Consider the following 25,031-nt stretch of genomic DNA (forward strand, 5'->3'; position numbering starts at 1 on the left):
TTCCCTCTGCAGCTCGGAACATTTGAGCCAAGCCCTCGGGAGGCTGCAGAGCAGTGGGTGACCCAGGCCCTGCCAGCTCAGCCTGGCACCCAAGGGTGCCCCAGGTGCTCCCTCTGCACTTGATAGTGGCACCCTGGAAAATGCCAAGATAAACTCTGAGATGTTAAGCCTTGTGTTCAACCTGCATAAGCAGTAGTAATTAAAATAATTATTGTATAGTCATAAGAAGAACAATGAGAACTGTGTGTTCCTAGTCTGAGGTGGCCATGCTTGGCTGAAATCTATGTATACTATAGAACAGTGTAAGTTTAATAATTACCATGAAAGTTATATAACGATAGAATATAAAAGCATATCCATCCCAAACCCATGTCAGAGCCAGATTTGGGTCTGTACCCCTGACACCCAGAGCTCTTCAATAAAAGCACCTGCATAGAACCATTTCCTGTGGTTATGTGTTCCTGAACTAACACACTCTCCTGCCCTGGGGTTTATTTCTTGGGCTGGAATGCAGCAGGAAGGGCTGGAGCAGAGCAGAGTGACAGCTCCAGCAGCCGAGGCCTGGCTGTGTCCCTGTGCTGGGACTCTGGAATTAACTGGTGACTCCCTGGGAACGAGGAGCAGGGCTGGTGGGCAGCCCAGCAGCCAGGCTGGGTTCCCTGCCAGCTCCTGCTGCCCAGGGCTGTCCCTGTGATCCAGCCAGGGATCCACAGAGCCCCACGGGCAGGGCAGGTGACAGTGCAGGTTTGCTCCCTGCCATCCCTCACCCTTTCTGCCAGGTCTGAGCCCCCTCTGCCCGGGGCAGGTGCTGGGGATCACCTCACACCCCTCCATGGAACTGCCAGAGGAAAGCCTCACACGAGCAGCCCTTTCAGAGGGGATTTGTCTCCTTAGCACATTCGGATGGGGAAAATATACTCAAAATTACTTTGGTGCTGGCAAGGACAACAGTGGGAAATGTGTGAGAATTCAAGAAGCTGCAGCCAGAAAAGGGACAGGAGATCAGCAAGATCTTAAAAAAATACAAAACCAAAACCAAAATAAATAAAAAGGTCTCATAACAACAACAAAAACCTAAAGCAAAGTAAAATCAAAACACCAAACCAAACCGAAACACACCAGCACTCCAAGGGCACTGCTAAAATACACATTCCTGGGCATGCAAATCCTCCTTTTGCACCACCTCACTGATTCTGAGCACGGGGAAAGACAAAAGACACTCAGAGGAGATTTAAGGCAAAGGCAGAGATACCAGAGAGGGAAAAGTAAACAAACTTAGTTTTGAGTGGGGGGAAACCAGCAAGGAATTGATGAGAGGAAAAGGAGCTGTTAGAGACAATTTTTCTGCCCAGGTCAAACAGGTACACTCCTGCAGCCATGCAGAAGGTAATTTGGGACAGCAGGGGGGAACACCAGCACCCCCTTCAATCCCTGTGATAACTCCAGGTGTTTTTATTGCCCCATTGTCACTCCCTGTGTTAACTCCAGGTGTTTTTATTGCCCCATTGTCACTCCCTGTGTTAACTCCAGGTGTTTTTATTGCCCCATTGTCACTCCCTGTGTTAACTCCAGATGTTTTTATTGCCCCATTGTCACTCCCTGTGTTAACTCCAGATGTTTTTATTGCCCCATTGTCACTCCCTGTGTTAACTCCAGGTGTTTTTATTGCCACCCCCGTCACTCCCAGGTGATTTTATTGCTCGCACCCAACTCACAGCCGGGACGGGGGAGAGGTTCCATGTGAGAGGCTGGAGCTGCGGGTGAGCAGGACCCGGGCAGGGGCTGGTCCTGCCCCGGGCACAGCTGGCACAGCTGGGCAGTGCCCAGAGTGGGCAGGTGGTGTCACCAGCCCTGTCCCGGGCCAAGGGTGGCACCGCGGCCCCGGGGAGGCTCCAGGGCAGCGATCCAGCGGGGCTGGGGGTGGGGCTGGGGCTGGGGCTGGTCCGGGCACCCGCGGGACGCCCTCGGGACACGGAGGGAGAAATAATTCACCCCGCTAACCACCCCGTTAACCACCCTGTTAACCACCCCGCTAACCACCACCCACCCGTACCACCCGCACCACCCCAACCACCCCGCTAACCACCCCGCTCTAACCACCCTCTAACCACCCCACTACCACCTACACCACCCCTAACCACCCCTCCACCCGCTAACACCCCGCTACCACCTGCTAACCACCCTCTAACCACCCCTACCACCCTAACCCACCCGCTAACCACCCCTAACACCCTCTAACCACCCCTCTAACCACCCGCTAACCACCTAACCACCTCACCCCGCTACACCCTACACCCTCTAACCACCCCACTAACCACCCCGCTAATCACCCCGCTAACCACCCCGCTAACCACCCATACCCACCCGCTAACACCCTCTAACCACCATACCACCCCTCTAACCCCCCCTCACCCTCTAACCACGCCCACCACCCGACCTCACAACCCCGCTAACCACCCCGCTAACCACCCCTACCATCTAACCACCCCTACCACCCCCTACGACCCTGATACACCCCCCCTGCTAACCACCTCTAACCCGCTACCCTCTAACCCCCCCGGACCTGCTACCCACCACCTTCACCACCCCACTCACCCCTACCCTCTACCACCCCTAACCACGCCACTCTAACCACCCTCAACCACCCCGTCTAACCACTCACCCCGCTAACCACCCTCTAACCACCCCTCTAACCACCCCGCTAACCACCCTCTACCACCCCTCTAACCCCCCTAACCCCGCTCTAACCACCCCGCTAACCACCCCTCTAACCACCCCGCTAACCACCCCACTAACCACCCCTCTAACCACCCCGCTAACCACCCTACTAACCACCCCGCTAACCACCCCGCTAACCACCCTGCTAACCACCCCGCACTGCTCAGCCGGACCTGGACCCCCGGAGCCCTCCCAGCCCCCCCCAACCCTGCAGCCCGGCCGAGCTCCTCGGGCCTTGCTGTGCTCCAGCTGTGCTCCAGCTGTGCTCCAGAGCACCCAGCTGTGTGCAGCTGGCAGTGCAGTGCTATCACACACCCGTGGATGAAGATAATGAAGATTTCATGTGAAACCAGGTTCAATGTGTTGCAGGTTCCCTTCCCCTCCCCTTTTTTCTCCCTTCAAAGCATCAGTTCATGCTTGGGAACAGAAAGGTTTGCCTGGATCTGATCAGGGCTGGGTTTTATTATTTCACAATGCAAAGATGAAATCCAACTGGAAAAAAAAAACCCACCCAAAAAAAAAAACAACAAAACAACAACAAAAACCCTAAACCATTTCTTACTGCATCCCTAGTTCCTCTAAATAAAAAAAAAATTACCAACATAGAAGCCTCAGCTCTGTTCCACTCCTCCCCTAAATTACCTTGTGGCATTTGGTTTTGTTGAAGGAATAGAGGGTGTGTGGGTTTTCCAAGGCTCCCTCCACCCCAGCCAGCTGAGGAGAGGCAGGGCAGAGGAAGGCACAGTCCTGGGGCACCAGCCTGAGATCCTTCTTGAGGCACGGCCCAGGGGAGGGAAGGAGGCAGTTTGCTACCAGAGCACTGTGAGGCTGCTGAGCCACTGCAAACCCTGCCCTGGATGGGGCTCCCACCCAGCACCAGCTGCTGGGGGCCCATCCACCACGGCCTGTGCTGCTGTGGATGGCAAATTTCAGCAATCACAGGGATTAAATTATAGGGATTACAAATCAAATCAATTACCAAATTACAGGGGTCTTATCCTAAGTCACTGGCCCTTGCTCCATGCCACAAATGCCCTCGATGTGAAGCAGAAGGAAAGTGCCTTTGGAGCAGATTGCCACAGGACCCTGCCAAGGACAGTGGGCTGGCTCTGCAGCTGGTATTGCCATCAGAACCAAGTGGAAAGAGAGACTGGGGCAGAGCAGTCCCTCCCCAGGGCATGCCAGGGCCAGGGGGCAGACCCAGTGTGAGCCAGGGAGTGCCAGCACTCCTGCAGCCAACCTGCACCCTCCAAGCACCCTCCCAGCACCCACCTTGCACGCTCCCTGCACCCTCCCAGCACCCACCCAGCACCCACCCTGCACCCACCCACTCTGCACCCAGCCTGCCTGGCACGTCTGCTTCCAGGGCAGCAGCCCAGCCCTGTCACACCCTGACTGCAGGAGCAGGGCCTCCTCTCTCCACTGGCATCACGTTCTGGATCTTACTGGAGCATCCACATTCAACTCTCTGATCAGTAAAGGCTGGAAAGAAACACACACTCTGCCATTAACTACAGCACCAGCAATTAGAGAGAAGTTTTTTACAATGAAGGTGGGCAGGCCCTGGCACAGGTGCCCAGAGCTGCCCCTGGATCCCTGGCAGTGCCCAGGGCCAGGCTGGACAGGCTGGGAACACCTGGGACAGTGGGAGGTGTCCCTGCCATGGCAGGGGGGGATGAGATGGGCTGTATGGTCCTTTCCAACCCAAACCCTTCTGTGACTCCATGAACACAACCTTTGCCAACAGCTGCAATCGATGGTGAGCCAGGAGGGCCCCTCTGAAGCCCAGCACCCTCCTCCCTGCACTGCTCAGGACAGCCTCTGCCTTTGGAGTGCCCAGGCTGCCAGGAGCTGGCTCCAGGGCAGGCACTTCCACCACACAGACCAGGCACACCCTGTGCCTCTGCAGTGTCACTGCACCATCAATAACCTTCCTCTGTGTCCAAATGAGAAACAGAGTCCCAGCTCTCCCAGACTGCAGGGATTTTTCTGAGCTCACTTTATTGCAACCTGTCAAGATGCTCCTTGCAATTTGTACCCTGCTGCATCAGTCCGAAGCACAACTAGCAGCCTCTCAGCCCAGCTCCACCTGCCATTTGTTCAGTTAATGGGAGAGAGTAACGGGGACAGAAAGGACACTTGTGCACCACATTTATCTACTGCATCAGCAAAAACCACAGACAGATCCCAGCCCTGTTTGAGAGGCAGCACTGAGACTGCACCAGGGCAGACAGAAGTTTATCCTGCACAGTAAGCATGCCCCAGGGTTTCGAGTAGCAGCGTTCCCCCTGTGCTTCTGCAGCACCATTTTCCACCAGACACCTCTTTCTGTAGTGTCAGATACAGTCACTGTGTAAGGAGCTCAAAACCCCCAGCACTGTGCTGGCAAGCCCTGTGGAGCAGCCCACGGGGACTGTCACCACCCCAAGGGCCACACTGCTCCCAGGTGCCCCCCTCCTCTCTCCTGTGACCCTGGTGACCCCTGAGCCCCGACCTTCAGGGCAGCCCCAGCCCAGGTTTGGGCAGGTTACAGTCAGAACCTCCTGGAAAAGCTGCAACTGACTCCCTTTTCCTCACAGAATGGCTTTTATTGTAACTCCAAAATGCTCTCTAAGGGTTTGCCTTCCACCTCCTCACCTCCTCTAAGGGGTTTCAACTCTACAAAAACACTGGGCAAGCATACTTGACTCTAAATTGTCTCTGGTTTCAGTGAAGCAGCGCACTGGCAGGGAAGGCTGATCTCACATCCCCACCTCTGCACGCAGCAGAGCCACCCTGCAGCCCAGCTGCCATCCCTCCCTGGCACAGCAGAACTGCTGCAGGGCCCCAGCCCCACCCCAGCCAGCTCTGGCACGGCAGCTCTCTCTTCTTACAGCCGCCCTGTGGTCCCAGCAAAGCCACCAAACCACTGCCTGTCACTGCTGGGGGCTCACCCTGCTGCCACTGCTGGAGCAGCTGCACCCCAAACCCAGGAGCAGCCCCTCGGCCCTCCCTGCTCCCCCCGTGCCTACCCAGCCCCAGCTGGGGCAGCTCCACACCCTGGCTGGGCTGGGCTGTTCTGGGCTGAGGTGGGCTGGGCTGGGCTGGGCTGGGCTGGGCTGGGCTGGGCTGGGCTGGACTGGGCTGGGCTGTTCTGGGCTGTTCTGGGCTGTTCTGGGCTGGGCTGGGCTGGGCTGAGGTGGGCTGGGCTGGGCTGGGCTGGGATGGGATGGGATGGGATGGGATGGGATGGGATGGGATGGGATGGGATGGGATGGGATGGGATGGGATGGGATGGGATGGGATGGGATGGGATGGGATGGGCAGCTGGTGCCCAGTGCCCTCATCTCCCCTCAGCTGGCACCAGGCTCCATCGCCCTGGACATGGCACAGGAGCGTGGAACACTCGGAGAGGAAGGAGAGGCTGTTTGGCATCAGGCAGGTAACTCCAGTGCCACCTGAGCTCCCAAAGGCAGTGCCATGCCCTCCTGTGCAGGGTTTGGTGAACCCCCCTTGCCCTGCTCTATGCTGGATCCCAGAAACATGCCCTGCCTGGCTGGGACCCCCGGGTCCCTGCCCTGTCCCTGCTCAGAGCTCAGGTCACTCAGAGCTTTACCCCCTTGGTTTCCACAAACCCCATGGACAGAGGTGTCACACACTGCCCTCCCTGCCCTCTGCCAGGGGACGCTTCTCCCAACACCCAGCCTGAGCCACCTGGGCACAGCTGCAGAGCAGCAGGACCAGAGTCCTTCTTCTCCCCTGCCCCTCCAGCAGCCCTGGCTCAAAATGCTGAGGCACAAAAACTGCTCATCTCCCTAAGCTCAGGGAAGGTTCCAGCCCAACAGTGAACTACCCACACTGTCCCTCTGAGACAGTGACAGGACACCAGCCCAGAGACAGATTCCATTCCATCTATTTCAGATTTCAGCAGGGTTGTAGGACTTCAGGAGTCAGAAGATTTTTCAGGGATGAACACTGCTAAATAAGGAAGATGAGTCTGAGGCCACTCAGAATGAATGAGTGTTTCTGAGCAGGGCAGTCAGTGCCCTCAGCAGCATCAGCTCAGAGGTGGTGGTGCACTCTGCAGCCTGGAATCCCTCTGCAGGACTGGGCTGTTCCCAGTGTCACTGGGAAAAGGGATTGCTGTGCCATTATGCACACAGCACTGTGGTGGCACCCTCCTGATCTCACCCAGCTTCTCCTGCCTGGTAGCCAGGGAGTCTCCTTTAGGAGGCTGACAATGCCATCCCATGGCATGTGCCAACTCCCAGCCAGCCCTGCTCCAGTCCTGTGCACACACACAGAGTTTATGGAGAAATCTCCAGGACCCCATGATCCCTTAAAGGCTGACCCACCATCCAACACTTTTCCCACTGGCCCCAAAACTCCTCAGGTGTCTGTGCCAGGGCACCCCTGGGGGTCCCCCCTTGTCTCTGTGCCTGTCATGGGCAGCCCCAGGGACAGGACAGGGCTCACACAGTGACACTGCTCCCAGGAGGGCCCTTCCAGGGGCTCTCCTGCTTCCTTGGGCCATCAGGAAGGGCACTGTCCCTGCTCCCAGAGTGTGCTGCTGCCCACTGAGCAGGATGTGCCCAGCTGAGCATCTTTCCCACCCCTGAGTGCCCCTTTAGTGCCCTGCAGTGAGCTTGGCCTTGGCTGCCACCTCTGCTTGTCAGATTTCCATAAAATGCTCTGGCAGTCCTGGATTGCAGCTCCCCCATGCCCACACACCCTGCCCAGCTGGCAGCACACCAGAGGAGCAGCTCTGTGCTGCCCCAGGACCCAGCACCCTGAACCACTGGGATGTGCTGCCTGGAAGTGCTTCCATGGCTTCCTAACGTTTCCATGAGATTAAAAGCAAACAAAAAACTCCCATCCAACCAAACAAAAACCAAAAGAAAAAGACCAAAGAAGTTGTCAGCAGTGTCTGCTCATTTTGACTGCTGTTTGCATCAGATAAGGAAAAGGAGATTTACACCTCCATTGAAAATCCAGCCTCATCTGGAGCTCCTGCTTCCCAGAGGGATGCTCCTCAATCTGCTCTGGGGTGTCCCAGAGTGATTCTCCTCGATCTGCTCTGGGATGTCATTTGTCTCTGAACACAAAGTTTTTCTCCAATAATTTTCCCCTACTTAAAAAGGAAGAAAACAGAACCAACAGAACCAGAGCTAGACCACGATAATCTGTGTATTTCTGTGAAAACAAGGTTTAATCTGAAAACTCCCGTTGGCACTGCCCAGCAAGGCAAGGGAAGAGCAGAACCTGCTGTTGTAATCCACAGGAAACCCAGGCTTGTGCAGGGCCAGGACATCACTGCTCAGGCTTGGTGAGGAAAAGAGAGATGACCCAATCCTGACCAAAGCCTGGGCTGTCCCCTGGCAGTGCCCCCTCAGCATGGCACTTGTGCACTGGCTGAGCCGTGGAGCAGCTCCCCAGGGTCTGTGGGGCCACACCAGCGCTGGATTTCACACACAGGCACGAGCCTTGGCTCTCCTTGCCAGTGTCGGGGTGAATCCTGGGGGAATCCTCTCTGTGCAGCATCACAGCAGGAACCACAGGAGGGACCTGATGGGCGAGGCTCCTGGCTCAGCTCAGCTCTCCTTCTCCATGCACTGCTGTGTCCTGGGGAGGTGTTGATGTCTCTGCTGCTACAGACAAGCCACAGGCGAGTCACTGAGCCAGCTGCCCCAGCTGAGCCCGTCGGGACAGGGCCAGCAGTGGCACCAGGAGAGCCCATCTGGCAGCCCAGGCCTGGTGACAGGACACACCAGAGCTGGGATCTGCTCTGCTGAAGCTCTGTTAGGGCTGGCTGATTCACCGTGGTTCTGAGAAAGCTCTCATTATATCTGTGAGCCAGATGGAACACTGACAAGGGAGAAAAGAAAAAAGTCCCCAAAACCCCTTTGGTCTTGTTAGAGGAGCAAGGAGAGGCTGTGTGGACAGAGGGACTGGGGCAGCATGAGAGTCCCAGGCCAGTCCCCAGCTGTCCCCCCAGCCCAGGCTGTCCTCTTAGGGCTGACACTGCCCCAGAGCGCCTGGGGCACCCTGGCACCCTGTGCCCTGTGCTTTGCCTGCCCTGTGGTACCCCTGGCACCCTGTGCTCTGTGCTTTGCCTGCCCTGTGGCACTCCTGGCACCCTGTGCTCTGTGCTTTGCCTGCCCTGTGGCACTGTTGGCACCCTGTGTTCTGTGCTTTGCTGCCCCATGGCACTCCTGGCACCCTGTGCCCTGTGCTTTGCCTGCCCTGTGGTACCCCTGGCACCCTGTGCTCTGTGCTTTGCCTGCCCTGTGGCACTCCTGGCACCCTGTGCTCTGTGCTTTGCCTGCCCTGTGGCACCCCTGGCACCCTGTGCCCTGTGCTTTGCCTGCCCTGTGGCACCCCTGGCACCCTGTGCTCTGTGCTTTGCCTGCCCTGTGGCACTCCTGGCACCCTGTGCTCTGTGTTTTGCTGCCCCATGGCACTCCTGGCACAGTGCTGGAGCAGCCTGCAGTGCCCTGGCACCCTGTGCTCTGTGCTTTGCTGCCCTGTGGCACTCCTGGCACAGTGCTGGAGCAGCCTGCAGTGCCCTGGCACCCTGTGCTCTGTGTTTTGCTGCCCTGTGGCACTCCTGGCACAGTGCTGGAGCAGCCTGCAGTGCCCTGGCACCCTGTGCTCTGTGTTTTGCTGCCCTGTTGCACTCCTGGCACAGTGCTGGAGCAGCCTGCAGTGCTGTCACCCACCACAGCCCGGGCTGCCCTCCTGGCACAGGGAGGGGGCTCTGTGGGAAAGCCCCAGGGCTGTCCCCCAAGGGCACACAGCGCTCCCTCTGCCCAAGCTCCTGTCAGTGCCCAGCACCAAGGGGCAAAGCCAGGCAGCTCCCTGGTGGCACGGCTGCCTGACCCAGCTGGGCACCCCGGGCCAGTGGCAGCAAGGGCTGCAGCCAGGCACAGCTCACTGCCCAGAGACAGAGATACAGAGAGAGAGAGAGAGAGATACAGAGAGAGAGAGAGAGATACACAGAGAGCTCACTGCCCAGGGACACAGAGAGAGACACAGAGAGAGAGAGAGACAGAGAGAGAGACACAGAGAGAGCTCGCTGCCCAGGGACACACACAGAGCTCACTGCCCAGGGACACAGAGAGAGCTCACTGCCCAGGGACACACACAGAGCTCACTGCCCAGGGACACACACAGAGCTCACTGCCCAGGGACACACACAGAGCTCACTGCCCAGGGACACACACAGAGCTCACTGCCCAGGGACACACACAGAGCTCACTGCTCAGGGACACAGAGAGAGCTCACTGCCCAGGGACACACACAGAGCTCACTGCCCAGGGACACAGCAATGGTCCACCATGGTTCTGGCAGTGCCCAGCCCGAGCTCACACAGCTCACTGAGCACCTGGAGCCTGGGCACCATGGGGTCCCTGTGGGCACAGACCCCGGGCACCATGGGGTTCATGTGAGGGCACAGACCCCAGCACCACGGGGTCCCTGTGGGCACAGACCCGGGCACCATGGGGTTCATGTGAGGGCACAGACCCCAGCACCATGGGGTTCATGTGAGGGCACAGACCCCAGCACCACGGGGTCCCTGTGGGCACAGACCTGGGCACCATGGGGTCCCTGTGGGCACAGACCCCGGGCACCATGGGGTTCATGTGAGGGCACAGACCCCAGCACCACGGGGTCCCTGTGGGCACAGACCCGGGCACCACGGGGTCCCTGTGGGCACAGACCCGGGCACTATGGAGTCTCTCTGGATCAACCAACCTGTCGGGCACAGCCCCTGGATCAATCACCATGCCCATGCCATTGTAGTAAAACATTTATTAGTTCAGGTGATTGAAGCTACCATGTTTACAGCTCGTGACCTCACCATTGGTGACATGGAACATGACGGGGACCGCAGCTGTTGCCACCAGATTTTTGTCATAATTTTTAGTTATAAAAAACTTGGACACCAGAAAAAACAGGAATTTCAGACTTCAAGTGGCAGATGGGAGCTGGGAAACCTGTGAGGGGAAGACAGTTTCTCGAGGCAGCCGACCTGGAGGGCCTGGGCTGCAGCTTCAAGTAAAGGAGTCGGAGGGTGAGCCAGAGGTCAGTCCTGGGACAGGTGGAACCGGATTGATTTCTGCCGAGGAGCAGCAGCGCTGGCAGCGTTTTCAGGGAGGGCACAAGGGCTGGTGTCCTGCGGAGAGGCCCCGGCTTCTGCACAAAGAGACAGAACAGACACAGTGAGGGCACAGGAGCAGCAGCAGCCCTTCCCATGGCCGAGGCCACGCTGAGCTGGGACCACAGCAGGAGCTGCCAGGGGCCAGCCTGGGCACTGCACCCACCAGGAGCTGCCAGGGGCCAGCCTGGGCACTGCACCACCAGGAGCTGCCAGGGGCCAGCCTGGGCACTGCACCACCAGGAGCTGCCAGGGGCCAGCCTGGGCACTGCACCCACCAGGAGCTGCCAGGGGCCAGCCTGGGCACTGCACCCACCAGGAGCTGCCAGGGGCCAGCCTGGGCACTGCACCACCAGGAGCTGCCAGGGGCCAGCCTGGGCACTGCACCCACCAGGAGCTGCCAGGGGCCAGCCTGGGCACTGCACCCACCAGGAGCTGCCAGGGGCCAGCCTGGGCACTGCACCCACCAGGAGCTGCCAGGGACCAGCCTGGGCACTGCACCCACCAGGAGCTGCCAGGGGCCATTCTGGGCACTGCACCACCAGGAGCTGCCAGGGGCCAGCCTGGGCACTGCACACACCAGGAGCTGCCAGGGGCCAGCCTGGGCACTGCACCACCAGGAGCTGCCAGGGGCCATTCTGGGCACAGCACCCACCAGGAGCTGCCAGGGGCCAGCCTGGGCACTGCACCCACCAGGAGCTGCCAGGGGCCAGCCTGGGCACTGCAACCACCAGGAGCTGCCAGGGGCCATTCTGGGCACTGCACCACCAGGAGCTGCCAGGGGCCAGCCTGGGCACTGCAACACACCAGGAGCTGCCAGGGGCCAGCCTGGGCACTGCACCACCAAGCTCAGGGCCATTCTGGGCACAGCACCCACCGAGGCCAGGGCCATCTGCGCCCACCAGGATGCCAGGGGCCAGCCTGGGCACTGCAACCACCAGGAGCTGCCAGGGGCCAGCCTGGGCACTGCACCCACCAGGAGCTGCCAGGGGCCAGCCTGGGCACTGCACCCACCAGGAGCTGCCAGGGGCCAGCCTGGGCACTGCACCCACCAGGAGCTGCCAGGGGCCATTCTGGGCACAGCACCCACTGAGGGTCCCAGCACTGCTGCACAGCCAGCTGGGCACTGCACCGAGGGTCCCAGGACCTGCCACAGAGCCAGCCCGGGCAGGAAGCAGCAGCAGACCCTGCACTCAGCCCTGGCATCCACTGACTTGGTGCCATGTGCCCAGCAGGGGCTGGGGCAGCAGAGCATGGCAGCTGGCAGGAGATTGGGCTGGAAGGAGACTGGGCTAACAGGAGACTGGGCTGATGGGAGACTGGGCTGGCAGGAGATTGGGATAACAGGAGATTGGGCTGGAAGGAGACTGGGCTGGCAGAAGATTGGGATAACAGGAGACTGGGCTGGCAGGAGACTGGGCTAACAAGAAACAGGGCTAACAGCACCCAGTGTCCCCACCCACACCTCTGCCACAAGTCTTGTCACCATCAGGGAGTGCAGGCACAGCGCCCCTGCTGCTGCTGCTGCTTCAAGGAAAATCCAACAAGACAACCCCCAGAACCCCCAGCAGAACCAGCAAAGCTCGTTGTCCCAGAACCAGAGACTTCTCCATTTTCTCGATTTGCTTCTGCCCTTGCCCAGGCCAGTCCTTTGCCCATGGCAGGGCTCCAGCTCTGCACACTGCCAGGGGTCACACAGAGCTGGGGACACCAGAGCAGAGCAGCAGAGGCACAGGCACAGCACCCACCTCCCTGAGGCGTGTGCACGAGGAAAGGTCACTGCCACGAGGGTGTGCCACCTGTCACTGTCCTGCCCCAGGGCACAGGGACAGCCCAGGGGGCAGCTGTTCCACCTCCTCGCCTGGTCCCACTGCACCAGCCTCCCCTGGCACCAGCACAGCCCCACTGACCTGGGGGAGTGCAGGTGTGGCACTGCCATGGGCAGGCACCAACCAGGCCCCACCTCAGACTCCTCTTTGGGTGCCCCCAGAGAACAGACCGGCCACAGGCCAGGTGGGGTCCCTGTGTGCCCACCGAGGGCGCTGGGCTCCAACCCTGGCTGGTTTTCCTCACTCCCAGGGGAATTTCCCCTGCAGAGGAGGTGGCACAGCTTGCACACAGGGCTGCAGGTGCCTCCAGGGCAGCAGCCTGGCAGTGCAGGAGCAAAGCCAGCCCACAGCAAGCCAGGCTCACCAGCCCGGGCTCACCCCTCAGATTCCTGACCCAGACACTTTTGAAGTGCAGTTCTGGAAGCTACCTGAGGTGACACAGCAATGCAGCACGGCGTGGTCTGGCAGCCCAGGCTCTGCCCCAGGCCCAGCACCCAGCACCCAGCTGGGCACACACTTGCAAAGGGGAGAAGGAGAAACACGTTATTGGTGAGCAGGACCCTACAGGCTGGCCAGTTTGCTGCTGCTAAACCAGAGCTCTGACCAACACCAACATCTCTGCCAGGAGAAGGCACCGGGCAGCTGGGTGGCTGCTGCAGCACCATGGAGCAGGGAGGAGAATGCTCCTGAGAGACCCCAGGGCTGACAGCTCACCCACGTGAGTGGCACTGCTCAGTACCCCCAAAGCTCCAGCGTGGCTGAGGCTCTGCTCCCCATGGCTGATGGGCAGGGAGGTGATCCTGGTGCCAGCTGCAGCCATCACTCCTGGGTTGAAGCCAAGGCAGCAGCGTGCCCCTCTCTGTGCTGGTGCCCACCGTGGCTTCGGGCACACTCTTGCCATGGCACAAGGGCCCTCCTGCACCTTCTGGGGGCACACACAGCTGCCCAGGCCTGCCCACCCACCACAGCTCCATGCTACTCTGCTGGTCTGGGACACTCCCAGAGCAATGCCAGCAGGGCTGTGATGGTCCCCAGGAGGCAGGAGCACCCTGTGCTGCTGGTACCAAGGCTCCAGCAGCTCTGCTGCCAGAGTGGTGAGAGCAGCTCGTGCCAGGAGCTCTGGGGCTCCTGGGGCAGCGTGCCAGGCCCTTCCCAACTGGGCAGGGGCTGCCAGGAGCTGTGTCCCCTCCCCATGCACAGCACACAGGGCTGGGCTGTGCAGCTCCCTCCCCACTGAGCCAGTGGGCACAGGGCAGGGCTGGCACGGCTGCAGAAACAGAGCCACGCTGGCAGCAGAGCAGAGCAGCACCATGGACCCAGGGTAAGGACACAGCTGGACACAGCAGGAGGGCAGCACAGGCACAGAGACACGGCACAACACCCAGCTCTGCCCAGCTCTGCCCAGCCCAGCCCAGCTCTGCCCAGCCCAGCCCAGCCCAGCCCAGCCCAGCCCAGCACAGCCCAGCCCAGCCCAGCCCAGCCCAGCTCTGCCCAGCCCAGCCCAGCCCAGCCCAGCCCAGCTCTGCCCAGCCCAGCCCAGCCCAGCCCAGCTCTGCCCAGCCCAGCCCAGCCCAGCCCAGCCCAGCCCAACAGAGCCCATCTCCAGAGAGGGCCTGGGCACACACTCTGCTCCAGGCACTGCAGGAAGAGCCAAGAACTTCCTGCAGAGTTCCTCCTCCACCAGGGCCCGTGAAGAAAGACCCTCTCATGGCCAAAATCCCTGACAATCCCTGGCTGAGCAGCAGCACACAGAGCTCAGCGAGGCAGGCCATGCCCGAGGGCAGGGAGGCACCCCGGGCTCAGTCCCTGCAGAGCCCCCCAGAGCTGGGGGGATGCTGGGGCACAGCACATCACACCCCGTTCCACCACCTGTGCTGAGGAGTTCCTGCAGGCTGGGGGAAATAACCTGGAGTCACTCTGGTCCAGGAGCATCTCAGCACTGTCTCACAGCTGGCAACCTGTGGTTTTTGCAGAACAGAAAGGACAGAGAGTTTCCTCCCCCATGAGGTTTCCCACACTTTGAATCGAGCCTGAATAAAAATGTCCCACTGCAGAGTTATTCCAGTGGGAACGAATGATTCCATGCCCAGGGCATTCCCAAGGGATGAATGATCCTGTCAGCCAGGGAGAGAGGCTGGCACGAGAGGAAGCCCTGGCTGCCCAGATGCCCTCTCCTGCACTATCAGCAGAAATAAACCAAACACAGGGCCAGATGGTCCCTGTACACTGCTTGACACAGAGGCACGGTGGACACAACATCAGCTGCAGTGCTTAGAAAATTATTCCTTTGAGTGAAAAATTACAAATATAAAAATAAACTTCCTTAAACCACAAGACACCATTAGTATTTTAGCACTTTCACAAAACATCACACAGATTTAGGTCCAGTTTTAGACAACGTATAAAAGCATTTTCATTGGATGTTTTTAAAATGCATGATTTTAAAATAAATAAAACCCAACCACTGCACAGCAAACCTCTGACACTCTCCCTGTACCCCAGCCTGGGGGGAAGGTGCCTCTGCCAGCACAGTCCCTCCCTGGGGCCCATGTTTGACCCACACTGGGCAAAGCCCTTGTCATCAGACTGCCAGACCCCGGACAGCCACCCCTGCCCCCACAGCACGTGTTTAACAGCTCCCTTCTGTTCATGCAGTGCTCATGGGTAGCCAGAGCAATCCAAGGAGGGATTTATTGTACCTTTTTAAACTTTTCCAGCAGGAAGCAGGTTTTCTCATTTTGAGGCTTTGTTTCCTATTTGGTCTCTGCATTTCCCAAGGGAAGCAAAAAGGGTTTCTAGAAAAGAAGCAGCCTCTTCCTTTTAGGTCCTCTGCACCACCCTCATTGACTTTGTTCTTCTGTGGCAAACAATAACATCACTCAGAGCAACCCACACTGGCCAAGAGCATCAGCCCCTCACTGCAGAGTCCCAGGGACACAGGTGGGGTGCCAGGGGCTGTTCCCCACTGTGAGATGTTCCCCCACAACTGCCCTGGGGCTGGCTGCTGCCCCGGGTGGAGCCAGGCTGGCTTCAGGCACCCACCCGAGTTACTGTGCCCCCAAGCATACAGGGTATAAAATTTAACTATACTCTCACTTTTATGGCCACAAAGCCCATCTTGAACCTGTTATTTGGCATCTGAGAATGCACAATGCTCAAATATTCAGAGTTAAGCTGTCTCTAATTTGAATATGATGACCATATGAGTTTAATTAATATTAACTGCAGGGTTCCCTCTACAGTGAGCAGAGCAGCTGCCATCCACACAACAAAATCTGCACCTGCTGTCCCCTGCTGCTGTGGGGTTCTGTCCCCACAGAATGGCCCAAAATCACTCTATCCCACAATCAGAGCAGCTCAAAGGTGAGACCATCATCTTCCAGGCCCTCAATGCACTCAGGGACTGAAAAGAACTGGACCAAACCATAAAGTTCAGAAGAAATATGGTCCAGGAGTCTAGGACAGCAGGAGATGGCCATCCTCACCCGACCAGCTGAGGTGCTGAAGGGCTGTGACCCTGCTGGCTGCAGCCCTGCCTGCCCACCTGCCCACCTGTCCATCTGCCCACCTGCCTGACCACCTGCCCACCCACCTGTCCACCTTCCACCTACCCACCTGCCTGCCCATCTACCCACCTGCCTGCCCACCTGGCCGCCTGCTGGCCCCACTCACAGCCCTGCTCAGCTGTGCCCTGCACCCCAAGGTGCCCCAGCCCCGCTCCCAGCCCAGGGCTGCAGGACAGGACAGGGCACTGCCTGCACGAGGCCTGGGTACCCTGGGACGTGGAGATCTGCTGTGGGATCCCAGCTCAGGCACCTCTCGGGGAGATCTGCTGTGGGATCCCAGCTCAGGCACCTCTCGGGGAGAGCTGCTGTGGGATGCCAGGCCAGGCTGTGGGATCCCAGTGCTCCCGCAGCCCAGCCCCGGCCAGCCAGAGCCGGCAGAAGGGAGAGGCCCCGCGCCCTGGTGCCTCCTGGTGCTCCGGCAGCCCCAGGCGGGAGCTCTGCAGCACCAAGGCCCGGCCCCGCTCCAGCAGGGCAGTCACCGCGAGGCTGGCTGGCGTACCGAGTGAATATTTTATTTTACACAACATAACAACACAGCGTTGTTGCTCCTGTACAGCATCTGCCTAAAAACAAAGGCAACACCATTGTCACGGAAAAGAAATATACAGTCTGACCGGTTTAAAAAATATCATTTTACTGATTGATCCAGAAGTGATTACTTGTTAGCTTGGAGGAAATTGCATTTCCTTTATAAAAGGCTTTTTCTGTGAAAACTCTCTCTTTTGTTTTCTGCTACCGCAGAACCAGGAAGCCAGTCCTAGAGCAGGGAAGGCACTGGTGCTGTTTCGTGCTTTTTTTCGCCCCTTAATCTTTTTTTCCTTTTTTTTTTTTTTTTTTTAATCTCTGAATGTTGCCTTCGGTTTCGATATTAAATAAAACCAAACGAAAACTAAATAAACCCCCGTGTGCACTGGGTGGTTTATACAGAACCCCGCATGAACAAGCCATTAATCAGCGAGACAGCAGTGGACATCCAAATCCAATTCCCTGGGAAAGGGAGTTTCACACAACGTTTGGTGGTTTTAATTAAAATGAAAATTTGAAAAAAAAAAAAAAAAAGAAAAAAGAAAAAAAAAGCAGGTCACACAGTGCTTTCCAATATCCACTCAGAACTGGAGAAAGTTGCTTTTCCGCTGGGGGCGGCGGCGCAGTCTGCCTGGAGCAGCATCCCGTTCATGGACATGCTCCGCTTGGAGCGCAGGCCGGCCCCGCGGGGCTCCAGCAGCTCGCCGCCCAGCGAGCGCCGCCGCTTGGCGCGGCACGCGTCGGCCGGCAGCGTCAGGAACTTACTTGGCTTGGATTGTGCTCTTTTGTACGTGGGGGCCGCGTCGGGGGCGCGGCCGGCCAGCTGCAGGGCCGTGGAGTTGTTCCTGTTCGAGTTCTGGGGCTCGGCGCCGCCGCCCGCCTCGCCCTGCGGCTCGCTGCCGGGCTTTGGCCCCGACTTTCGCTTCTGCTTCTGCGGCAGGGAAGCGCTGGAAGTCCAGGCGGGAGGCAAAGCCGAGGTAGTGGTGGCCGAGTCCTGGCCGGAGCCGGTGTCCGGCGACTGCGCGGCGCCGTCGCCGGCAGCCTTGCAGCACTGGATGCCCTCCTCGTGCCCGAGAGCCTGCTTGGACATGGACTGCGACAGCGCCCCGCTGCAGCCCTGGATCTGAGCGCCGTTGGTCTGCGAGTACACGTTGCTGACCTTGGTGGCCTTCTGCTGCCCGTTGTTGTTACACACCTTGTAGCGGATCATGAGGATGATGATGAACACGAGCACGGACGCCACAATGATCCCACCGATGATGATAATCATGGTCCCACCCAGGAACTGGGACTGCATGAAGTGGCAGCGCACGTAATCCTGCTCGGTGGTGAACTGCGTGCAGCCCACCACCCTGGTGGCCGTCAGCGAGGTGATCCCGTCATCGTAGATGGCCAGCACGCACAGGTCGTACATCGTCCCCGCAGCCAGGTTGTTGACCAGAAAGGTTTTGCTCGTGGGAGGTATCATTCTGGGGGAGAAGAAAACCAGTGTGAATGAACCTGGTGGACACAGCGGCACCTTCCCACCCTGTGGGGCAGCCCAGGCCATGCTGGGCACCACCACGGCTTGTGTGCCCACTGTCCCTGTGGGGCTCATCTCCATCCCCCAGCAGCTCCTGCCCGGCCTTCCATGTAGCAGCAGTCGCTGCCAAGGCCCCTGGCACAGCTCAGCATGGCAGAGCCCCCCATTAGAACCACCACACCAAAAACATGGAATCACAGGATCACGAATGGCCTGGGCTGGAAGCGACATCTAAAGACCATCTAGTTCACCCTCCTGCCCTGGGCTGGGACACCTTCCACCAGACAAGGTTGCTCCAGGCCCTGTCCAGCCTGGCCTTGGACACTTCCATGGATGAGGCACCCACAGCTTCTCTGAGGAACCTGTGCCAGGGTCTCACTGTCCTCACAGGGAAGAATTTTTTTCAGTTACCTGATCTACATCTACCCTCTTTCAGTTTAAAGCTAGCACCCCTTGGCCTAGTAATGGATAAAGAAATTCACAGAAGTGACCAAGCAAAGCCAGTGCTGAAGGGTGCAAGAGCTACTCCTGGCAGCACAGAGCCCCCCAGCACTTCCCCAGCACGGGCATCACCAGAAAGTGCTGTGAGGAACATGCTCACAGACACTGTCCTCCCTCCTAATGTGCTTCCACAAAGCTGAGCACATTAGGCACCATTTAATCCATCTACCTTCACAACCTTCCTCAGATCAGTTCAGAGGATTAGAGGTCCACTTGGATTACCTAAAAATAACACCGTGCTAAGTAATTTTCCCATTTGTGAGTAGAAATGGCATGAGTCCTTCCTGAGGCTCGCACCATGAGCTGCCAGGGCTGTGCTCTGCTCAGCTGGCACGGCATGGCACAGGAACTCCAGCACGGGATGCCCAGGCCAGGGCCACACGGCAGCACCACGCACCCAGCACGGTCCCACAGGGGCAGGCTGGGGCTGCCTTACCTGTAAACAAGGGAGTCATCGTAAGTACCATTGTACTGGATTTGAAACATACGTATCCCAGGTATATTCCTCTGAAAATTGAATTTCAGCAGAGCCGTGGAAGACGTCGCTTCCGCGACGACCACCTTCTTATCCTGGCTGACTTTAGTATCCCCATTGCTACTGCTGGCGTTGGAGCCCGACTTGGTGGATGTGGAGATATCCGAGGAGCCCGGGTCAGGCTCGTGGATGTGGTTTGTGCTGTTCAGCAGGTGGGGCAGTTTGATGATGTGCAGGTCCACGGTCTGCGTGGCCTCCCCCGCGGGGTTGGAAGCGATGCAGGTGAAGGAGCCCGTGTCCTTCACTGTGGTGATGAGGATGTCGAGCGTCCCGTTGTCGTACACCGTGGACCTGGTGGCGTTGGAGATCAGTTTGCCCTCAGGTGAAATCCAGTGGATTGCTGGCTCAGGGTCGCCGCGGGCCTTGCAGCGCAGGGCTGCCCGCTGCCCCTCCAGCACCCGCAGCTCGTGGGTGTGCCGCGTGATGAGCGGGGGCTCGCACAGGAACTCCTCCTCGGGGATCGACCAGAAGTACCGGCCGGACAGCAGCGTGGGAGAGGCACAGGTCTCCAGGTCATCCTCCCTGGAAAGGCGCCTCAGCCACAAAAGCTCACAGTTGCAATGCAGGGGGTTCCCACCAAAGCTCAGCGCAAACGTCGAGGGGCTGATAATTCCTGAGGTTGCCAGCACCTGAGCGCGCTGGAAGAGCGGGTCAGGCGGCAGCTTCTGCAGTTTGTTGGACGTGACATCCAGCCTGGTCATCTTGTGGAGGTGGGAGAAGGTCCCCTTAGGAATATGGTCAATCATGTTGTGGTCAAGACTGAGAGTGTGCAAACTGACCATTTTCTCCACGGCATCCCAAGGGATGGTTTCCAGATTGTTGTAAGACAAATCCAATTCCTCGAGAGCTAAAACATCATCAAAAGCTGTGGAAGAAATTAAAGTCAGCTGGTTGTTGTTCAGTATCAAGTGGTGGAGATTGGAGAGCCCACTGAACATGTCATTAGTGATCTTAGTCAATCGGTTGCTGTTCAAATGCAGAGCCCGCAAATTGCGCAGGTCGGCGAACGCGTGAGGTGTGATAAAACTGATTGTATTCCGGGACAGCGTCAGGTCCACCAGGCTGGTCATGTTGGCAAAGTCCTTCCTTTTAATGTTTGTAACAAAGTTGTCGGCCAGCCGCAGCTCCACGGTCCTCCTGTCAATGTTGGGAGGAACAAACAAGAGCCCTTTCTTGGCACAGAGGGTGGCGAGGTTGGGAGACAAGATCTGACAGACGCAGCGCTTGGGGCAGATCTGAGCTCGCACCGCTACGCCAATGAACAGCAGAAACAAAAGCAGTTTTTCCATTGTAGAACAGATTCAAGAGCCTGCAAGGGAGAGCAAACAACAGTTAGTCTCTGTGAGATAAAACAGACATAATAAAAAAGCCAAGACAGACAGTCTGTGGTTAATCCATGGAACTGAAGTTCAGGTGGCAGCGAGTCACCCTCCCTGTGTTACCTGGTTCTTCTCCATGCCCCCATCCCGACACAAGAGCGCCTGCCAGGAGTACAGCTGAGAGTCAAGGATGTTTGCAGCCCCATGTATACACACTGACACTCATAGAAATGACAAAGCCATTGTGAAGCTGCCCCTCGGGCCCTTCCTGCTCGAGCCCACCCTGCTGCCACGTCCCAGCAGAGTCCCTGCCCTCCCAGGCAGCTGGCCATAGTGACAAATGTCCAGGTATAGAAAATGAGGAGTGGCTCATGTGTGCTTCACTTGCTAAGCTGAAACTCTCAGCGGCCTTGAAACTGCAGCAGCTCAATGGGTTTACAGCCATCTCCACTGAACATTTAAGCTCTTAATGCTATTTTCAGAATAAACTCAGAAGGAGCTGATTTTATGTCATTCAAACCCCAAAAATGCAAAGAAAACAAAACAAAACAAAAAAAAAACCCACCAAAAAAACAAAAAACAAAACAAAACAAAAAAACCAAGAAAAGCCCCCACAACAGAGATCTAAATAAAAATGGCTCTTGGGCTAATTTTAGCTGATCACAGCTTTCCGGCTCCCCCTGGAAAGCCCAGCAGTTCAATCAGCTTTATCGCTCACACTGCCAGCCCTGCTCCTCGTGGCAAGTGGGAGCAGGGCTGCCAGCAGCAGAGCCCACGCAGCTCAGCGAGGTCACCCACCTGTGACTGTGCCAAAGGCTCCCAGCATGGCTGGGAGGCTGGGGGTGCTCCTCCCTGGAGCAGGTGGGAGCACGGTCCCTGGAGAGCACCCACGTGTCTGAGGGAATTGTGCCATTGTGAGCAGGGGTGCTCAGAGGGGCTCCACACTGAGACTGAAGCACTCAGCTCCCTTTGGGACTGGCACAATTATATGTGCTCAGATCAGATTACTCAGACCCATTACCACCCCAGAGATGCATTAATGAAGCTCAGCTGAAATACAGTTTCACAGCTAGCCAGAACCAGAGCTCTTGAATCGTCATTGATATTTAAAGACATTTAACGTCAGAACAATTATTGCTCCTGTTACCCAGTCCATCCTTACACCAAACCAAATCTGTGGTGCCGTGCAAGCAGAGGCAACGAAATGATTAGTGAAAGTACCAGTCCTAAACCCTCCTTTTCAGCACAATCAATATACTTTTTCCTGATTCTTCTGGGGACTGCAAGTATTCAGGACTACTCCAACTTTTGAGTTCCCACTAGAAAAACAAAAGCCTGCTACTGTGGTCCAAAGCAGACTGTGCTGCAGTGGGCAGTGCTGGGAGCTGCTCCCATAACCAGCATAACCAGCAGCATTCTTGCTGCCGTGACTTGCGGCAGAAAGAAAAGTGCCACGGCAGCATTCAAGTATGCTCTGTGCACTCACTTTGATGACAGCACTGCAAATCAGGGTGGCCCTGCAGGTGACAAGGACCTGGAGGAGAATGGCAATGCCAAGCAGTGAAGGACACTGCCTGCTGCAGCCCCCAGTCCCACTGGTGTCACCCGCCAGCCACCTCCCAGACCAGCAGCTGCACGCCATGGCCAGGGATTGTCACCTGTCCTGTCCAGGTGGGACTTTGCTCCTTTAATGTACATCTGGTAAGGACTAGATTGGAATGGGAACGGGCTCAGCAGCTCAGGGCACCTGCAGCACAGCCACGAGGTCCCTGGGAAGCCTTGGCTGGGGACACCACACTCATTTGAATTTGCTAACTTAAGGCTGCCAGTTAGATTCATGGCTACGATTAAACTCATGTGCCTGGATTCAGTCAAGTCCATTGCCACAGCTACCCAAGACTAACACAAGCTTGAACCCAAATCAGCAAGTTCATGAGTTTGGAAATACCATTACAAGATGAAACGACTTAAACAACAGCTTGATGTTGAACAGGGATGGCAAGGTTACCACAAAGTTACCTACCAGAGGTGGGTTTTTTGGATGTCAAGAGAGTTTTGGATATTGTCTCTGCCAATATCCTCAGATCAAATGCCCAGCATATGACCAGGGCTGGATGCAATGCCATCGGTGAACATCAGGCTCAAAGGGCTGCAGTAAATGGGCCAAGACCAGCCCCCCTGGCAAGGCCAGCTGCCAGCACTGTCCCCCATGACCTGGGTGTAGGGACAGCCCTCTCCCGTGACCCTCTCAGTGACCTGGGCAGGGAGGCGAGTGCATCCCACATACACCTGCAATGACTCTGAACTAGAAGGAGGGACTGAGCCCTCAGAGCTTGGGGTGCCTATGGAGAGGTGCTGGTGATCAGAGTGCTGAGCACCCCCCAGCCCTGACTGCAACGAGGACCAGTGAGGATGTGGCATCTGGATGCCTCTGCTGATGGAAACAGCAAAGCCACACCTGGATCTACATGAGGCAGCTGGTGCCCCAGGGTATGCAGGGATGGGAATAGCCCATCCTCCCCATGGGCATCACCCCTTGCTGCAGGGAAACATGTCACCTCCTTGCTGAAAAAACACAGAGCATTTCCTCTCAAGAGTGCTCACTGCAGCAGCCTTGTGCCCCACCACAGACATTCCAGACAACACCAGCTACAGGAGCTGGTGGCTTAGGAGGACAGCCATCAAAACCCACCCCTGCTGAAAGTCAGCCTGGACATGTGTCCCCTCCTCTCCCAGCACACCTCATCCCCCACACAGGTAATTTGCAGAGATAGCAGCACTGACATGGCTGAGAGCTCATTGAAGAAAACACCTTTTTGACTAATGAAAGCAATGCGTGATTCTCGTTACTTGCTTGAAAGGTAACAGAACAGAAAGGAAACTGCATTCATACATAAAACAAATGCCAGCTTCCTGGGAAGGTGGGCACTGCTCATTTGCTGCTCAATGTCTTCAACAGGACAAGGGTAGTCAAACTCTTCATGTGACATTTGTGATTCACAAAAAAAGCCTCTCACATATACTGCTCTTTACATCCATCCTGTTGCTACATTTGATCATTTTGAGTTATTCATCTGTCTGTAAAACCTAAGCTGGAGTTGCTGTGGGCTGCATGGTCACACAGAGTGGGAACTGTGTCTCCAAAGAGCCAGGAACCTGTGAGCCCCAGCAGGGGCTGCAGGGGCTGAGAGCAGGGGCTGCAGGGGCTGAGAGCCCCCCACTGTTCCCCCATCAGCTGAAGGGGATGGACTGGAGTCCCCAGACTGCTGCTCCTGTCTCTGAGCAGAAAGACTTTTCCTCCCCCCATGTCTCAGGTACAGAGCAGGCTGACAGTGTTGGGCAGGGCCAGGGCTCATGGAGGCAGGACCCCTCCAGCACTGTCACCCCTGCCCACCTTCCCCTGGCCACTCTCAGGTGGGACATCCCCACACAGTGGGTGACACACCCATGGTCCTTTCCCTGCCAGGTGTTTCCCACAGGTCTTCTGGCCTTCACCCCACCTCCAGCCCAGCTCTGGAACACGGCTCCATTCCAGCCCAGCTCTGGGACACACACCTCCATTCCAGCCCAGCTCTGGAACACACACCTCCATTCCAGCCCAGCTCTGGAACACACACCTCCATTCCATTCCATTCCATTCCATTCCATTCCATTCCATTCCATTCCATTCCATCCAGCCCAGCTCCCTCCCCAGAGATGCCAGGCACAGGCCAGCCCCAGCCCTGGCAGCTGCAGAACAGCCATCCCTGCACAGAGGAGGAACCCTGAGCTGGCCTGGGACCAAGCCCACACACGGGCAGGGTGCAGGGTCACTCTCCTGCTCAGCAGCACGGGCAGGGTGCAGGGTCACTCTCCTGCTCAGCAGCACACGTGGCTCTGTGAGTCCCACTAGAGGATTTCCAGTGCTTCCAGAGGAGCCTCCTGCTTGGTGACAGCCACCCGCTCCTGGGTGACAGCCCCAACAGCCCTGGTGCCTCCTGGGGCACACAGAGACCCTCTGGCCAGCACCTCCTGAGGGCAGACTCCCACCACAAAGCTGTGACAGGTGCTGGGAGTGGGCAGAGTAAGCCCAGCCTGGCAGGGCACAGCTCTGAGTTCCCAGCAGCACTGCCAGGGCGAGCAGCAGGCACAGCCTGGCACCCAGTCAGCTGCAGGCTGTGGGAATAACTGCCCACCTGTTCTAGCAGCACACAGAGGTCAGGGGAAGTGCTAATGAATTGGAAATTCCTGCCTGGAAAGGATCCAAGGAACCCAGGACTGAAATGCCACGTCATGTGATGGCTCCTTGTGGCCAGCATGCTGCATGCTGGGGGCTCTGCCTCCTGCTCTTTGGGACATGAAGTGCAGCATCTGCCAGTGTGCCCAGTGCTCCAAATGGT

At 57.5% G+C, this 25,031-nt stretch overlaps 1 protein-coding gene across 4 annotated transcripts in view; it reads right to left on the reverse strand.

The window, feature by feature from the left end:
• Positions 1 to 10,489: 10,489 nt before the first annotated feature.
• The window catches only part of LRFN5 (leucine rich repeat and fibronectin type III domain containing 5), a 44,255-nt gene continuing 29,713 nt past the window's right edge, over positions 10,490 to 25,031 (reverse strand). For 3 of the 4 annotated variants that reach the window (XM_050975605.1, XM_050975606.1, XM_050975608.1), the window contains exons 2-3: positions 19,235 to 20,642; positions 16,742 to 18,244 (exon numbers count right to left, since the gene is read on the reverse strand). In XM_050975605.1, the coding sequence (XP_050831562.1) occupies positions 17,332 to 18,244; positions 19,235 to 20,622 (2,301 nt within the window). In that variant the 5' untranslated portion in view covers positions 20,623 to 20,642 and the 3' untranslated portion in view covers positions 16,742 to 17,331. Of the gene's footprint in view, positions 10,894 to 16,741; positions 18,245 to 19,234; positions 20,643 to 25,031 lie in introns of those variants that run through there. The other variant, XM_050975609.1, reaches the window with a different exon arrangement.

The sequence above is a fragment of the Serinus canaria genome, chromosome 5 (assembly GCF_022539315.1).
Source record: "Serinus canaria isolate serCan28SL12 chromosome 5, serCan2020, whole genome shotgun sequence".
NCBI classification, from domain to species: domain Eukaryota; kingdom Metazoa; phylum Chordata; class Aves; order Passeriformes; family Fringillidae; genus Serinus; species Serinus canaria.